At 32.4% G+C, this 14,626-nt stretch overlaps 1 protein-coding gene across 1 annotated transcript; it reads left to right on the top strand.

Moving 5' to 3' along the window:
• The first annotated feature begins 9,152 nt into the window (after window positions 1–9,152).
• Window positions 9,153–13,878, top strand: LOC123703075 (juvenile hormone epoxide hydrolase-like). The gene is made up of 9 exons (XM_045650954.1): window positions 9,153–9,320; window positions 9,624–9,800; window positions 10,528–10,773; window positions 10,995–11,138; window positions 11,291–11,510; window positions 11,708–11,839; window positions 12,215–12,446; window positions 12,756–12,965; window positions 13,136–13,878. Exons 1-9 carry the CDS (start codon window positions 9,273–9,275, stop codon window positions 13,656–13,658), a joined length of 1,932 nt encoding a protein of 643 aa, XP_045506910.1. The 5' UTR covers window positions 9,153–9,272; the 3' UTR covers window positions 13,659–13,878.
• The last annotated feature ends 748 nt before the right edge of the window (window positions 13,879–14,626 follow it).

The raw sequence follows: 14,626 nt of genomic DNA, 5'->3' as shown, positions 1-14,626 counted from the left end.
AATATTTATTGAATGAATGGTGAATAATCTATAAGGAAAAACAACGAATAATACATAATTATTATAATTATGCTATTAAAAAGCACGCCTCTACCTTAATATTATCTACATATTAAAATGACGGTATACTTTGACCAAGTAACATTGACCCAGGTCCCTTGCTAAAAAAAATAAAAATTATTGCAAAACATGTTTGAAGGCAATTTCAAAATTATTTCAGTCTACCATTTGCTCGCATCTCGCGCTCGCAGGGCGTTCCTCTATCTACCTACATACATGGAGGAACGCCCTTTGATCGAGGCATTCATTTAATTTTTATATGACAATTATTTTCTAACATTGTTAAATGGCAATTAACCAACAATATAATATGAACAAAATGCATATTGTTCAGTGAAACGACAAGTTTTAAGCGAGGTGATGCATACTGGCGCATAAAGCAATCTCTATGGCCGCCCGACATTAATTCACATATTTTTGAATGGTTATTGTTATTGGAACTTGCAAAAAAATGTTTATCTTTCTTTCTTGATACAATCCGAAACTAGAACATACTTCAATGACCTATAATTGGTGTAATTAGCAGCTCTTTGATTAATTTAATTTATGTTTAATGTGAATAATTAAAACATTAATAATATTAAGTATTTGTGCAGAGTTCTTTATAATTAAAAATAAATAACTTCAGCCCAACCCTACGGAACACCCAGCACGCTTTCAGTGCGCTATCACGCCTCTCAGCCCTGTCATCGGTTGAACATTTTTCCCGCCAATACAAAACCGAACTAAAAATTATGAATTCAAATAAAACCACTCAATAATCAACCTTATTGCTGTGCATTTTAATCTGTTAATAATTTGATATATTTCTACACATGCAACATTTTGTCATGGAGGAGAAAAAGCATTGTGGTTTTCCGAATGGATCCTCTTTTGTGGATGACATCTGAATTTAATATTGGTTTAAGCATTTAAATAATATTCACATCATTATCTCGACTGTCGATAGTTGCAGCTGCGGTTAAACATATTATTTTATATACCTAGTACCTACAGATGCAATGCTTTGTTTCAATTTAAACATTACATTGTCATTTTTATTTGGCTATCCGCTACATATAGGTACCTAATATAGCTTATTGTAAATCTAAGACTCGTATAGGCTTTAAGAAAAAAAGAACCTTCTGTCTCCCGACTTCCTAAGTTCCTAATTCCTATGTATTCAGCAATTACAAATTCTAATAACAGATAAAAAATATCCAACCTCCTGTGACACAGTCTATACTCTATGGCTATATCTATATAAGCACAGATTATAAATAAGGTGGTAGGAGGCGGGAAAGCCCGAGGGAGTGGCGTCAGGGTGACAGGGCTTATCTGGGCGCAGCACTCGTAGCGTCTTACAACGGTTTAGCTCCCATATAATGCCATGAAATTATCCTATATTTATTATATACCTACCCTGTATTTCCGAGTAGTTTTGGGTGTGGATGAGATTGGATTAACAGCTGTGGATTAAGAAATGTCATGTATGTATTTTGATTTATGTATATTGAAATAGGTACCTACTTCATAAAGCTAGATATCTACAATACAAAATTTGTAAAAGCGGGTATATTCATTCTTCTTTTGTGCTTATATATAGCAATATAATACAGTCTACAAATAAATTATAATAAATATAATATACCTATTTAATCCAAATTACTGGGGACCAATAATTTTTGAGTGTAGGTACCTAGTTAAAAATTCGTCCATAGTTATAGTCCAACTTACTTATTTTCTTATTGTCAACTTACCTTAGATATCCAAATTTATATTTCAATATTAAAATAACCATCGGTCAAGTCAACAAGAAATACTAAACTACTTCTACATAATATACCTACTTCTCTTATAAACTTCATCATCAGCACAGAAAGAATGAGCTTAGTTTACTCAAAACGAAACAGAAGAATTTTCCTTTATAATATAAAGTTCCTGAAATACGATGGTAGGGTGTTTAATAAAGTGAAGGACGATAAGGTGTCGTCAAAGCTTAGCGGTTAGAGGACGCTTGACGGTTCGCTTTACAGGTTTGGGATTTACTAGGTATATTGACTCAAGATATAGGGTTGGCAAATAATATAATATGTATAGGTATTAGGTATTTAATTTTTTAAACTTTGTGGTTATAGAGAAGCTAAAAGAAATGTAGTGAATTGTAAGAGTGTAGTAATTTAATGATAAGTAGGAATAAGTCATTTCAAAATATGTAGTTTCTTTTTTTTCAAGTCTCTGTATAAGTACTCATTTTATGTTTGGAAGAAAATATTTGAGTACTTTTAATAGGTGTCCAATTTCCACTGGGCATGTGACTTAGGTACTGTAAGATAATATACATATGTAGTGTAAAATAAAATGATGAACTATTTATTTGTAGATATCCTTTATTCTATAGATATTAACGAATTGAGCGGCTTTACGAGATTTCTTCTCCTATGCAGTGGTTAACGATAGGAGACCGATATAGAAAGCTCATCAATTATGCCCCAAAGTTTTAACTTCCGACAGTTTTCGCAGATTTTCACTTTAAATCTCTTAATAAAAGCAAATTACAACTATATGGTGACAACCCTACAGATCTCGTTACGAAGCCTCCACGGAGTCATCAGATAAGAGCCGGCGCTCAAGTTTAATTGAATTCGAGCAAAGTTTCCGCCACCCCGCCCGTGCACTGATTGGTGCGCCAAAGACATTGTTCCGATCTATACACACCATAGATAGTAGAGGCTATTGAAAACTAGCCTTCTTGCTTCAATGACATTCAATTATGCTCTATAGTCTATACTTTATTTATCAGAGAAGAATAGCATCGAGTAGAGTACTTTAATCGTGTTGTTATAATATATGCTCTCTATTTATTGATAGAGACAATACTTTTCTAGGTTTACCTTAAATAAATATAAAATAATGTTATAAATGCACATCTCAAATGAGTATATTATGTAATAGAGGAAGTTCTGCAAGGCTGGTTTTAATGCGTACGGATTTGGAATTATCTACCGTGTTTTGAGTACGGATGCGCTTGCAGAGAATGTTTGAAATCAATAATATTTAAAATAGAATAGAAATGTAATATAATATTCAAAATTAAAAACTGTAACACCAAGTTGATCTCAATTTTATTTATGAGATTTACATAAATAAGAGATATAATGAGGAAAAACCGTTATTAATCCAGTCTGTAGGTATTTATATGCTCTACAAAAGGTGGCGTAGAAAATGTTTTGAAACAATATTGTTTAGGTATGAAAGGTTAATAAAAATCCAAGTTTTCGACCTTGACGGACCCAGGCGCTAGCCGCCATCTTGAATTAAAGGTGCTAAAATTAGGTATATTTTAAATAACTTCTCAATTGTTTACTAAATCACGAAAGTGTCTATGAGGGGTTCAAAGAAGACAAAATTACCTACATTTTTTTCGTACATGATTATTCTGTAAGTCTTAAAGGTAAAAAGTTACAAGCGACGGAAATAATAATATTTACAGAAATCATATAATTTTAATTTTGTTTAAAAATTGTGCAGCTATCATTTTTTAATTCTTTTTGATGGCCCGGACTGGTTAATGGTGGCTTCTTCATTATCGTCGCTGAAATTTTCTATTTCATTGTCTGTATTTTTAGTTTCCAACCATGAAATTTCGTCGAAGAAATCGAAGACGCTGGAGTACGCTTTCTATTAACTTTGTACGGAGGGAACATGGATAAGGAATCCTTAGTTACCAATAAAAAGTAAAATTAAACTTGCTTCTTTGCCGCCAACAAAGGACGCTGCATGGTATCATGCGTTTAGGACATACCACCAAGTCCAAAAATGGTATGGAATTGAAAAAAATCCAGAAGACTGGGGCAGGAGATATGACACCAATAGGCTCACTCCAATAACAACGACAGAGAAACCACCTCAGATGCTTTTAAGTGTAATTTCTTGCCACTGTAAAAAAGGATGCAGCAAAGCATGTAGTTGCAGAAAAGCTGGATTAAAATGCTCTATTGTTTGTGGATTCTGTAGTGGTCAGCTGTGTGTACATACAGTAGAGATTCAGATAGATAACGAAGACTGTGATGACGACGAAATTTCATGGTTGGAAACTAAAAATACAGACAATGAAACAGAAAATTTCAGCGACGATAATGAAGAAGCCACCATTAACCAGTCCGGGCCATCAAAAAGAATTAAAAAATGATAGCTGCACAATTTTTAAACAAAATTAACATTATATGATTTCTGTAAATATTATTATTTCCGTCGCTTGTAACTTTTTACCTTTAAGACTTACAGAATAATCATGTATGAAAAAAATGTAGGTAATTTTGTCTTCTTTGAACCCCTCATAGACACTTTCGTGATTTAGTAAACAATTGAGAAGTTATTTAAATTATACCTAATTTTAGCACCTATAATTCAAGATGGCGGCTAGCGCCTGGGTCCATCAAGGTCGAAAACTTGGATTTTTATTAACCTTTCATACCTAAACAATATTGTTTCAAAACATTTTCTACGCCACCTTTTGTAGAGCAGAGGCTTTTACACTTCCCCACAGACTGGACTATTATGTTATTATATATAATTATATAGTACTATGACGTATTATTAGCTTGTTTTGGGCTTGAAAAAGTAACAAACATACATCCACAAATTCTAACAAACTTTCGCGTTTTATAAGTAGAATTGCTATATTTTGCTAACAACATCCAAACATATCTGATGTAACTTAATAAATAACAATTTAAATCGCAATACAAATTACCTCTTTATATTGTTAGTATTAAGAATTACATGTAAGTAGGTATGTGTGTGTTAAAGTAATTTTTCCGATTCGCAAGGCTGTATGACGACTGTATGAATTAGTTCCAGCTAAAATGTAGAGCGGATGTAAAAATCTGTCGTAACTCTCTTGATTTAAGATAGATTATACAAATTCCCTGCCTATTGTTACATTAAAATTAAAATCATAAAATTATGTAAATAGCAAATATCGTCTTAATAAAAAGGTGTTAATTTTTTCTCAAAAGAATAATTATTACAATGTTCATTACCATTTATCATGAAATGAAAACATATTCGATTTATATAATATGTTTAATACTTATATTTAGAAAAAAAAATATTTCCAATAAATTATTCGTTTAAATTTTTATTAAGTAGTGATACTATTTGATAGAAAAGGTAGTTATTCTATAATTTATTTTGAAATATGTAGTTATGTCTGGGTTTTTTTAAGATTTATCCAGTTTGTTTAACTACAAAGCCATGCCCATCTGGGTCATAAATAAATTCAGAACATAATGTGTAGCCTGTAAAAAACTGTTAGGCGTATTAATTTAGATTTTACATTACGAAAAACTAAGACGGTTATAAATAAAACCCATATTTTCAAAAATTGTATCTTTACCTAATAACAAAAAGTTGGCTGGTAGCAAATAGTTGTAGCATAATACATTATCTATACTAGGTAACAGTAAATACAAAAAACAGAGTATTGTCTAGAAAAGACAAACACTCTTTATTAGTTAGGTAAGTACCTACATATTTTGTTCTTTTCGTAACATTTTTCACGGTCATAGACAACTGTAACAATGTGATATGGTTATTAACGCATATGTGGGCACAGGAGACGCGTTTTTGAAAGCGCGTGAAATACAAAGGTCTTTGAAATGTTCATTGCGTTATATTTTAATCGTAACTCTCTATTAGCCAATATGACTCATAAGACTCATGGTCATTGTATATCCTAAGAAATGAAACAGTTTGTTATAAAAATCTTTCTTTAGTTTTTAAAGTTATTCATTAATTGGGTTCGCGTTGTGACAAGCATAAGTAGTTAAAATATTGTAATCTTGGTAGTCACTAATCGATAAGTGAATATTATCACACTAGATAACCATCCAAAAAACCTTGTTTTGAGCTCCTATCCGCCTAAGAAAATTTCATTCATACAGATTGAAACGTGAAAATTACAAAAAAAATTAAGACGCAGGGCCGTCTTAGACTATGCCGGGGCCCTTGGGCACACAAGAATTGGGGGCCCTTTGAAATATAAAGAAATCAAACTAGGTACGCAAATTTTTTCCCACAATTATATATGTTTTTGCCCTAAATTGAAACTTAAAGAAGTAATAAGAAAACTTAAAGAAAATTTCTATGTAAAATTTTTGCTCCATTTTTTTATACATTTTACAAAAAAGTTACTTCTGACCAATGTTGTATTATAATATGGTCTTTTGAGGAAACTTTTTTCCTTATTTTTTTTTATATAATTCATTTGAAACGCTGCTGCTGTAATGGCGCTCCAAAGTTGACTTTAATTAAATTTAATTAAGAAATATTTTAAGAATTACTTTTTCAAATTACCTTTCTCTTTGAATTTATATTTTAGGTTTTATGGCACTCAAATGCTTTATAAATAAAATATAAATTCAACAAAAAAGGTCGTGTTCCATCGTTACAATATTGTATTCACTGAAAAGTGCTTCATATTGGTTGAGATGGTTGTTAAATCATCTCAATAGATGGCGTGCGGTGTGTCCCTTAAGACACATAAAACTGAAGGAATAGAATAAATTCGATTGCTCCGGCGGGTCACGAGTGGCTGAGTTGGTCAAGCATCCGCCCCGGAATGGCGCGAAGGATGCGGGTTCGAGTCGGTTCGGTTCTTTATAAATTTATACCTTTCTCTTTTTCAAATTTATCTTTTTAATTTGCATCTGGATTTTTTCTTTCGTAGCCGTTTCATATTGATCAAAATTATTGCGTGCGTTATTAACATAATTTATTCAAAGCCTAGGCAAATGGCAAAAGTCAAAACGCTTGTCATCTATTCGTATAGAAATGGTCCGGTGTGAACAGAGTTCACTAAATTCTAGGACCTTTAAAACTACAAAATTTCATATCCAGCAGAAAATTAGTAAAATTGTTCAAAGGAATAAGGATTACTAAAAATAAAATTCAAAATTAACTGTCATTCCGGTACGTGAATTAAAAAACATATTCCAGGTTATAAATAAATAAAAAAATAGGTGATTTCGCGAATTATACTGAAACGATAAGTTTTATCATAAAATCATTTAGGTGTGAAGTGATTTAAGAAACGTGTGCATATTATAAGGATGGAATGAGTTTATAAATCGTTATATCTTAGAAAATGGTAGGAAGCTACATCTTAGGAAAATAATGTATTGATTCTTTTATATAAGTAGATAATTTTATGATCTACAATTTGGGTAAAAGTGGTTATATGATAAAACTTACCGTTTCGGTAAAAATCACGAAAAACCTATATCTGTTGACTTTTAGGAAAAAATTTTTTCGTAGTAACAGAAGGTCGGGAAATTTTAATATATTTTTGAAGTGAAACTTCTTTAGGCGCGTTGAGAGTAAAATTTCAAGGTTGCATCATAACAATACCGTAACGTCATGGAGTAATTCAACGATTTTGGTATCTTATAATCTTGCCAAAGAAGTGGGCTATTTAGCACCGAAATAATTTTTCAAATCGGACCAGTAGTTCCCGAGATTAGCGCGTTCAAACAAAAAAACAAACTCTTCAGCTTTATTATATTAAGTATAGATTGTGTTTTTAATAATTTCACCAAATTTCGGCTGGATGGGAATTTTGGTCGTGGTCGTCGTCGTCCTTGGTAGTGTGACCGAAACATTAGCAAAACGTCATAAGCTTATATCAATTAGTATCAATAGTGGATTCTATTCTCTAGCGTTTCTGCCACTTGTCTAGAGGCCCAGAGATTAAAGTTTTGTCACAACGCCCTTGTATGCTATTCTGTAAACTTAGACTTGTTAGTAATTTTCATAAATCTCAAAATGATTCAAGTAAAAATATATTATATTACGTTAATAAGTAAATAAATAATTCGAGTAAATGTCTGATAAGTTAATTATAATGGTGTTCGAATCACTCGAATTATTCCATGTAATAACCTTGTAATAACATAGATGTTTTGATTCGAATAAATCTGAAAATGATCTGACGTTCTGGCATTAAAAAGCTGTATTGCTTTTTAATAAAATATTTTGAGATTTATGTGAGAAAAATTGTCAGTCCTACATCTCCTCCAGGGGGGCCCCCTGACGATGGGGGGCCCTGGGCACTGGCCCCCTGTGCCCCTATGGTAAAGACGGCACTGTTAAGACGTATTGAAAATGAGATCTGACGCCCAGTAATTCCGGATCTTAGTGAAGTATACATGGCTACAATTTTATTTCATTTTGTCGTAGACTCAATTACTTACTACATTTAATTAGCCAAACTGGTTCAAAAGAAGTAAGTAATCTCAAGTACCTAATATTAGGAATTGCCGAACAGAGACAGGCCGCAGGCTGCTGCCGTCACTTGATATGTTTTAATCATTTTTTTATTTTTTGGTAAAACTTCAAAGAAAGTTTGGTATTAAATAAATAATTAATCTAACTAGGTATATTTTATTTTATTTTCTATAAATAGAACCTTTGCTTTTTGTTAAGAATTGAGCGATAAGTATAAGATATGTACCTATACTTAGTTATGATAATATAACAATATTAATCAAACATCATCATGAACAAGCAAAACATTTTTTTATTTAATTTAAAAAAATATAGCCTTTGTCACTCAGAAATAGTGCTTTCTGCTAGAGATACGATAGTGTCCTCATTATATTTCAACAAAAAAACAAACACACACACATTTTGATTTGAAACAAACATTCAAATCTTTCCTATAAAAAATAATACTTCTTAGTGTAGAAATAAAAAAAAACGTGTGGCACTCGGGGACTGCCGCGGTAAAGCTATTGCATGCTATGCCTTCAAGCCACACCTCCGCCCGTCGGAGTGGGGAGCGTGAGGTTTTTTCGTTACGGAATTTCTAGATTCGGTCCTCGCGCTCAAGGCCTGCGATAGAAGCTATGCAATAGCTTAAAAAAATAACTTATTATTTAAGAAATACGTAAGCTATTCTATCTTTTAATTTAAATAATATTTTAGAGCACATTATTCTTATAACGTTCATCAAAAGGCTTGTATCCATTTAATAAAATTAAAATTAAAAAACATGAGCCGGTAAAATCAGCTGTTTGATGTTTCAACACTCGAGTTTCGGTATTTGGAATTGGAATTACGATTACGAACTTACGAAGATTTGTACACACAATAATAATTATTGCAAGTTATTGTACCTACGTAAATAAATTAAATTAGATTGTGTTCTTCATCATACATATAATATAATAATGGCAGAAAAAACTAAAAAAAGACCTGTGAAAAGAAATAGGAACTTGGTAAGTCGTTCCGCATTTTTATATTATTATTTCCATTATATACAAACTTTCAAAAGATGCGAGTTTTTGGGAACATTAGAGTAATAAAATTCATTTTTGTGGTGAGTGGAAAATTTTTCAAATTTTTAAATATCTAGACATACCTACCTATATTAACATAACAAGATGTGTTAATGAGATATTTTTGCAAGTATTTATTGCATATGATTAAACCTGCGAAGGATATAACAAAAACAACGTGAAATCGTAATAATAATAACTCCAAATTGCTTGATAATGAATACCTTTTATATATAATTTCAGGTACTTCCAATTTTATCGATGCTTGCTGCATTAGGGGCATCTTATTATGCTTATTACAAACTTAATGCACCTCAAGCAAAACCAGAAGTTGACTTCAATGCTTACTGGGGTCCCTACCCCATGGAACAAAATCCAGATTTATCAATCAGACCTTTTTCTGTTGAATTTTCTGATGTGGTAAGAATGTGAAACCATAACAAAATTTTATAACACACTAGCTACGCTCCGCGGTTTCACCCGCGTGGCTCCGATCCTGTTGATCTAAGCGTGATGATAATATATAGCTAGCTAGCTTTCCACCCGCGGCATCGCCCGCGCTGTCAAAGAAAACTCGCATACTTCGCGTTCCCGTGGGATTTCCGGGATAAAACCTATCCTATGTCCTTTCTCGGATATCAAAATATCTCCATACAAAATTTCATGCAAATTGGTTCAGTAGTTAAGGCGTGATTGAGTAACAGACAGACAGAGTTACTTTCGCATTTATAATATTAGTATGAATAGCCTTCCTCGATGAATGGGCTATCTAACACCGAAAGAATTTTTCAAATCAGACCAGTAGTTTTTGAGATTAGTGCGTTCAAACAAACTCTTCAGCTATAATAAACAATATTACATAATACAAATTTCTCAAAAGAAATATTTTCCAAAATTTTGCTGCTTTGCTCCTATTGGTTGCAGCCTGATCATGTTTAGAATTTCATGATGAATTGCTCTGCTCCTGTTGATCTTAGGGACTAGTGTACTAACATATTATAGCCTTCAGACAGCCTCTTTAAATCTAACAGCGAAATATTTTTTCAAAGCGGGTTTGTGGTTCCTGAGATTAGTGTGTTGAAGCGAACAAACAAACTCTTCAGCTTTATAATATTACTGTATTTAGATATTACATTTTTAATTACAGATGATAAATGAATTAAGAAACCTCATACTACACCGTAGACCCTTTCCTCCACCTCTGGAAGACAGTGGTTTTACATATGGCTTCAATTCCAACTTCATCACCAGAGTATTGGATTACTGGCACAATAAATACAATTTTGCTGATAGAGAGAAGTTTTTTAATAAGTATAACCACTCCATGACTAATATACAAGGGTTAGATATTCACTTTGTTCATGTGAAACCTTATGTGGCTGATGATGTTGAAGTAAGTATTATTAAAAAGACTGATAATATGTCTTCCTATACATAAAACATTTATTTATCCGAATTATTAGCTTGAATACCAAAATTGTTATCATTATCAAATAATTAATTATTTATTAGATTCTTAACTTAAAAATTAAATTAATTTCTTACCAATTTCTTCTTTATTCTTCTTAATTATGACATAGGTCGTATATTAAGATATTAATAATTATTTTTCAGATTGTACCCTTACTTCTATTACATGGATGGCCTGGGTCATTCAGGGAGTTTTATGAGCTGATACCAGAGCTAGCTTATAGACCAGAACATAATTTTGCATTAGAACTTATTATACCTAGCTTACCTGGGTTTGGCTTTTCGAAGGTATGTATGAAGCATTTTTATGAATAATATAAAAAAATGAATTTTATAAACAATGAACAAATGTCTATTTTAGCAGTCAATTAATTTAAGCCACATAATATGAATGAAAAAAGAATATACCAATTACCAGTACAAATACTTATTTTTTGTAGGCTCCAGTACGTCGCGGTATGGGACCTTTAGAAGTGGCTGTAGTAATGAAGAATCTAATGGACCGTATTGGCCATAAAAAGTACTATGTACAAGGCGGTGATTTCGGCCATAACATTGGCTCGATCATGGCAACTATGTTCACAGACAATGTCCTCGGTTTCCATAGCAACATGCCAATAGTATTATCTCATCCAATGGGAACCATTTATATGCTTTTAGGTAATCTCTTTTATGATTGATAATAAATTATTAAGTAACTTTATATCCTGACATTTTATGCACCTTTTTATTCCCAGAAGCATATTTATTATTTATCAATTATATTTTTTTTTTTATAATTTTATGTTATAATCCTAATTCCATTTTTTTGTGACAATTTGTTCTTTTTAACTTTTCTCATTAATAAAACTTTGCAGGATCAATATTCCCAAGTTACATAGTGGAACCAGAGATTCAAGACAGAGTTTACCCCTTGAGCAAGCAGATTTCGTTTATTATGGAGGAATCTGGTTATTTGCATCTTCAAGCTACTAAACCGGACACAGTGGGTAAGTTTGTAACAAAATTAATTAAACTGCAGTCTTCTTTTATATCCTTGTCTTCCTTATGATTACTTTAACAATGGAGTAAGTAACCATAATTTTCTGGATAATATTTATTATTTAGTCTCCTTTAAAAATGTCATCTATTTGTAATTTACAGACATAGTATTATTACGATGCTACATTCGGCTAAACAATGTGTGCTGCTTTGCGTACTTATAAGTTCTTTATACGTCAAATTCTGGAAAAACTTTTTAATTTGACTCACACGCTATATCACCATTATGCAAAAAAATGCACATAAACCACTTCCCTTCAAAATTCTATGTCTAATTATTACCAAAAGTATGTCATATTCTTATTCTTATATATCTCTTTCAGGCATAGCATTAACAGACTCTCCAGCTGGTCTTGCCGCATACATTCTAGAGAAATTCTCAACATGGACAAACGCTGAAAACAAAAAGGCAGCCGACGGAAATCTCACAAACTTCATGTTAACACATTTACTTGATAATGTCATGGTGTATTGGGTCAGTAATAGTATAACGACATCTATGAGATTGTATGCGGAGGCTTTTAACAAGAAACGGTTGGAAACTAAGTTTGATATGTAAGTAGTGTAAAGTTTAGTATTTTTTTTTTGCAAATTTAATGAAAGAATTTCTTATGATAATAAGAAATTCGTTAAACAGCAACCTATCAATCATTTTTTTTTTAATATATTACAAGCAGAGTTTCTGTTTACTATGTAGGATTTCATTAATCGATATTTTTCCGAAAAAAATTAACACAATAGTTCTAGCTCTAGTTTAGACACTATTTAAAGAACCTTATTACACATTATTACGTCTTACTTTATAATATTATAAAAAAAATTACTCCTTGCGCTTTTTTATAAAAAGAATCATCTTATTTACAGGATACCAACAGACGTACCAACATGGGGCATAAAATTCAAACACGAATTGATAACTCAACCAGACATTGTGCTAAAACTCAAATACAAGAACTACCTTCACACTACAGTAGTCGATGCTGGCGGCCATTTTGCTGCTTTCGAATCACCAAAAATACTGGGACAAGATATATTACAAGCTATCATGACGTTTAGAGAATTTTGGGGTGTTAGGTAATATATATTCATTTTTATTATTTTTAATAAGAAATTATTCAAGAAAAAAAACTTGATTTTATTTAGTTCTGTAAAACTGCTTATGTATTTTTATTCATCCTGGCTTGATCGATTACAGATTAAGTTCTATTTTAAACTATTATTTATTTGTTTAATCTCTTTTACAGTAAAACTAATCCTCAAGAACAACAACAACCGAATCCCGAAAAAGCGACATCTGTCCACGAATTCTATGTTAAAGACATTTACGGGCGAAACATAAAACTCGATAAATATAAGGGCTATGTCCTCTTAATAGTAAATGTGGCATCCCAATGTGGTTTGACGGACAAAAACTATCAACAACTAAACGAATTGTATGAAAAATATTCTAAAGCGAGAGATTTTAGAATACTAGCCTTCCCTTGCAATCAATTTAATGGCCAAGAACCGGGAAATTCCAATGATATAGTCAAATTTATCAACAACAGAGGTGTTAAATTCGATGTCTTTGAGAAAATTGAAGTTAATGGAGATAATGCTCATCCATTGTGGAAGTTCCTAAAACGCACTCAGAGTGGCACATTAGGTGATTTTATCAAGTGGAACTTTTCTAAATTTATTGTTGATAAAAATGGCAGACCAGTGGAAAGATTTGGACCGAACGTTGATCCAATAGATTTGGAACCATCTTTAGCCAAATATTGGTAGATGCCCATTGTGAAGAGGGTCCATTATGTTTTTTGACATGCAATTATATTTTTATAATGTTTATGTATAGCTTGACCGCAGTGGCTGTACCGCTGTATATGCGCGGCGAAGCGGGGGAGAGTACCGACCGTTCCGTTTCTTTCTAACTTCTAAGGCCGGTTGCAGAGCTTCACCGACCATCAGTGCGTACGTCAGTCGCACTTGTCATATTATGTATAGAAATTCATAAAACCGTTCATAGCTAGACCGACCATACGCACGCGTATTTCCATACATATGACAAGCGCGACCGACGTACGCACTGATGGTCGGTGAAGCTCTGCAACCGGCCTAAGGCTGGTTGCAGAGCTTGACCGACCGTCAGTGCGTACCGTCGGTCCTGACAAAACGCATCAACAATTGTATGACTATGACACTAATACGCATGACAATACGCGTGCGTATGGTCGGTCTAGCTATGAACGGTTTTATGAATTTCCATACATATGACAAGCGCGACTGACATACGCACTGATGGTCGGTCAAGCTCTGCAACCGGCCTAACTCGTGCTCTCTCTTACCCGGTCCACGCCTCACCGCACATACCTACACCGCCCTACACTAGGGTCAAACTACGTTCATTGATCTGATATTATATACGCATTTCCATTTTCCAATTTATATTTTGTTATTAAATTTACAATTTTTGATATGATTTTTACTTTTTATACATTGTTATTCAATGAAATAAATATCTTGCTCAACTATTTTTGTGTTTTATTTACTTTCAAATGTTATTTTTATATTATCTAGGATCATTAGACATTGAATTATAATAACTTTCCCATATTTTATATTCGTATTTTGTACTTGACCTAAGCACAAAATACACATTGAACAAATGAATCGGCAAAATTTACTAATAAAGTTTATTATATCCATAATAAAGGTAAATAATCGTATAGAAGAAGAACACATTGTAAATGAAT

This window comes from Colias croceus, chromosome 25, assembly GCF_905220415.1.
Source record: "Colias croceus chromosome 25, ilColCroc2.1".
Classification (NCBI taxonomy): domain Eukaryota; kingdom Metazoa; phylum Arthropoda; class Insecta; order Lepidoptera; family Pieridae; genus Colias; species Colias croceus.
Note: the sequence above shows the minus strand (reverse complement) of the source record. Positions and strands in the feature narration are given on the sequence as shown.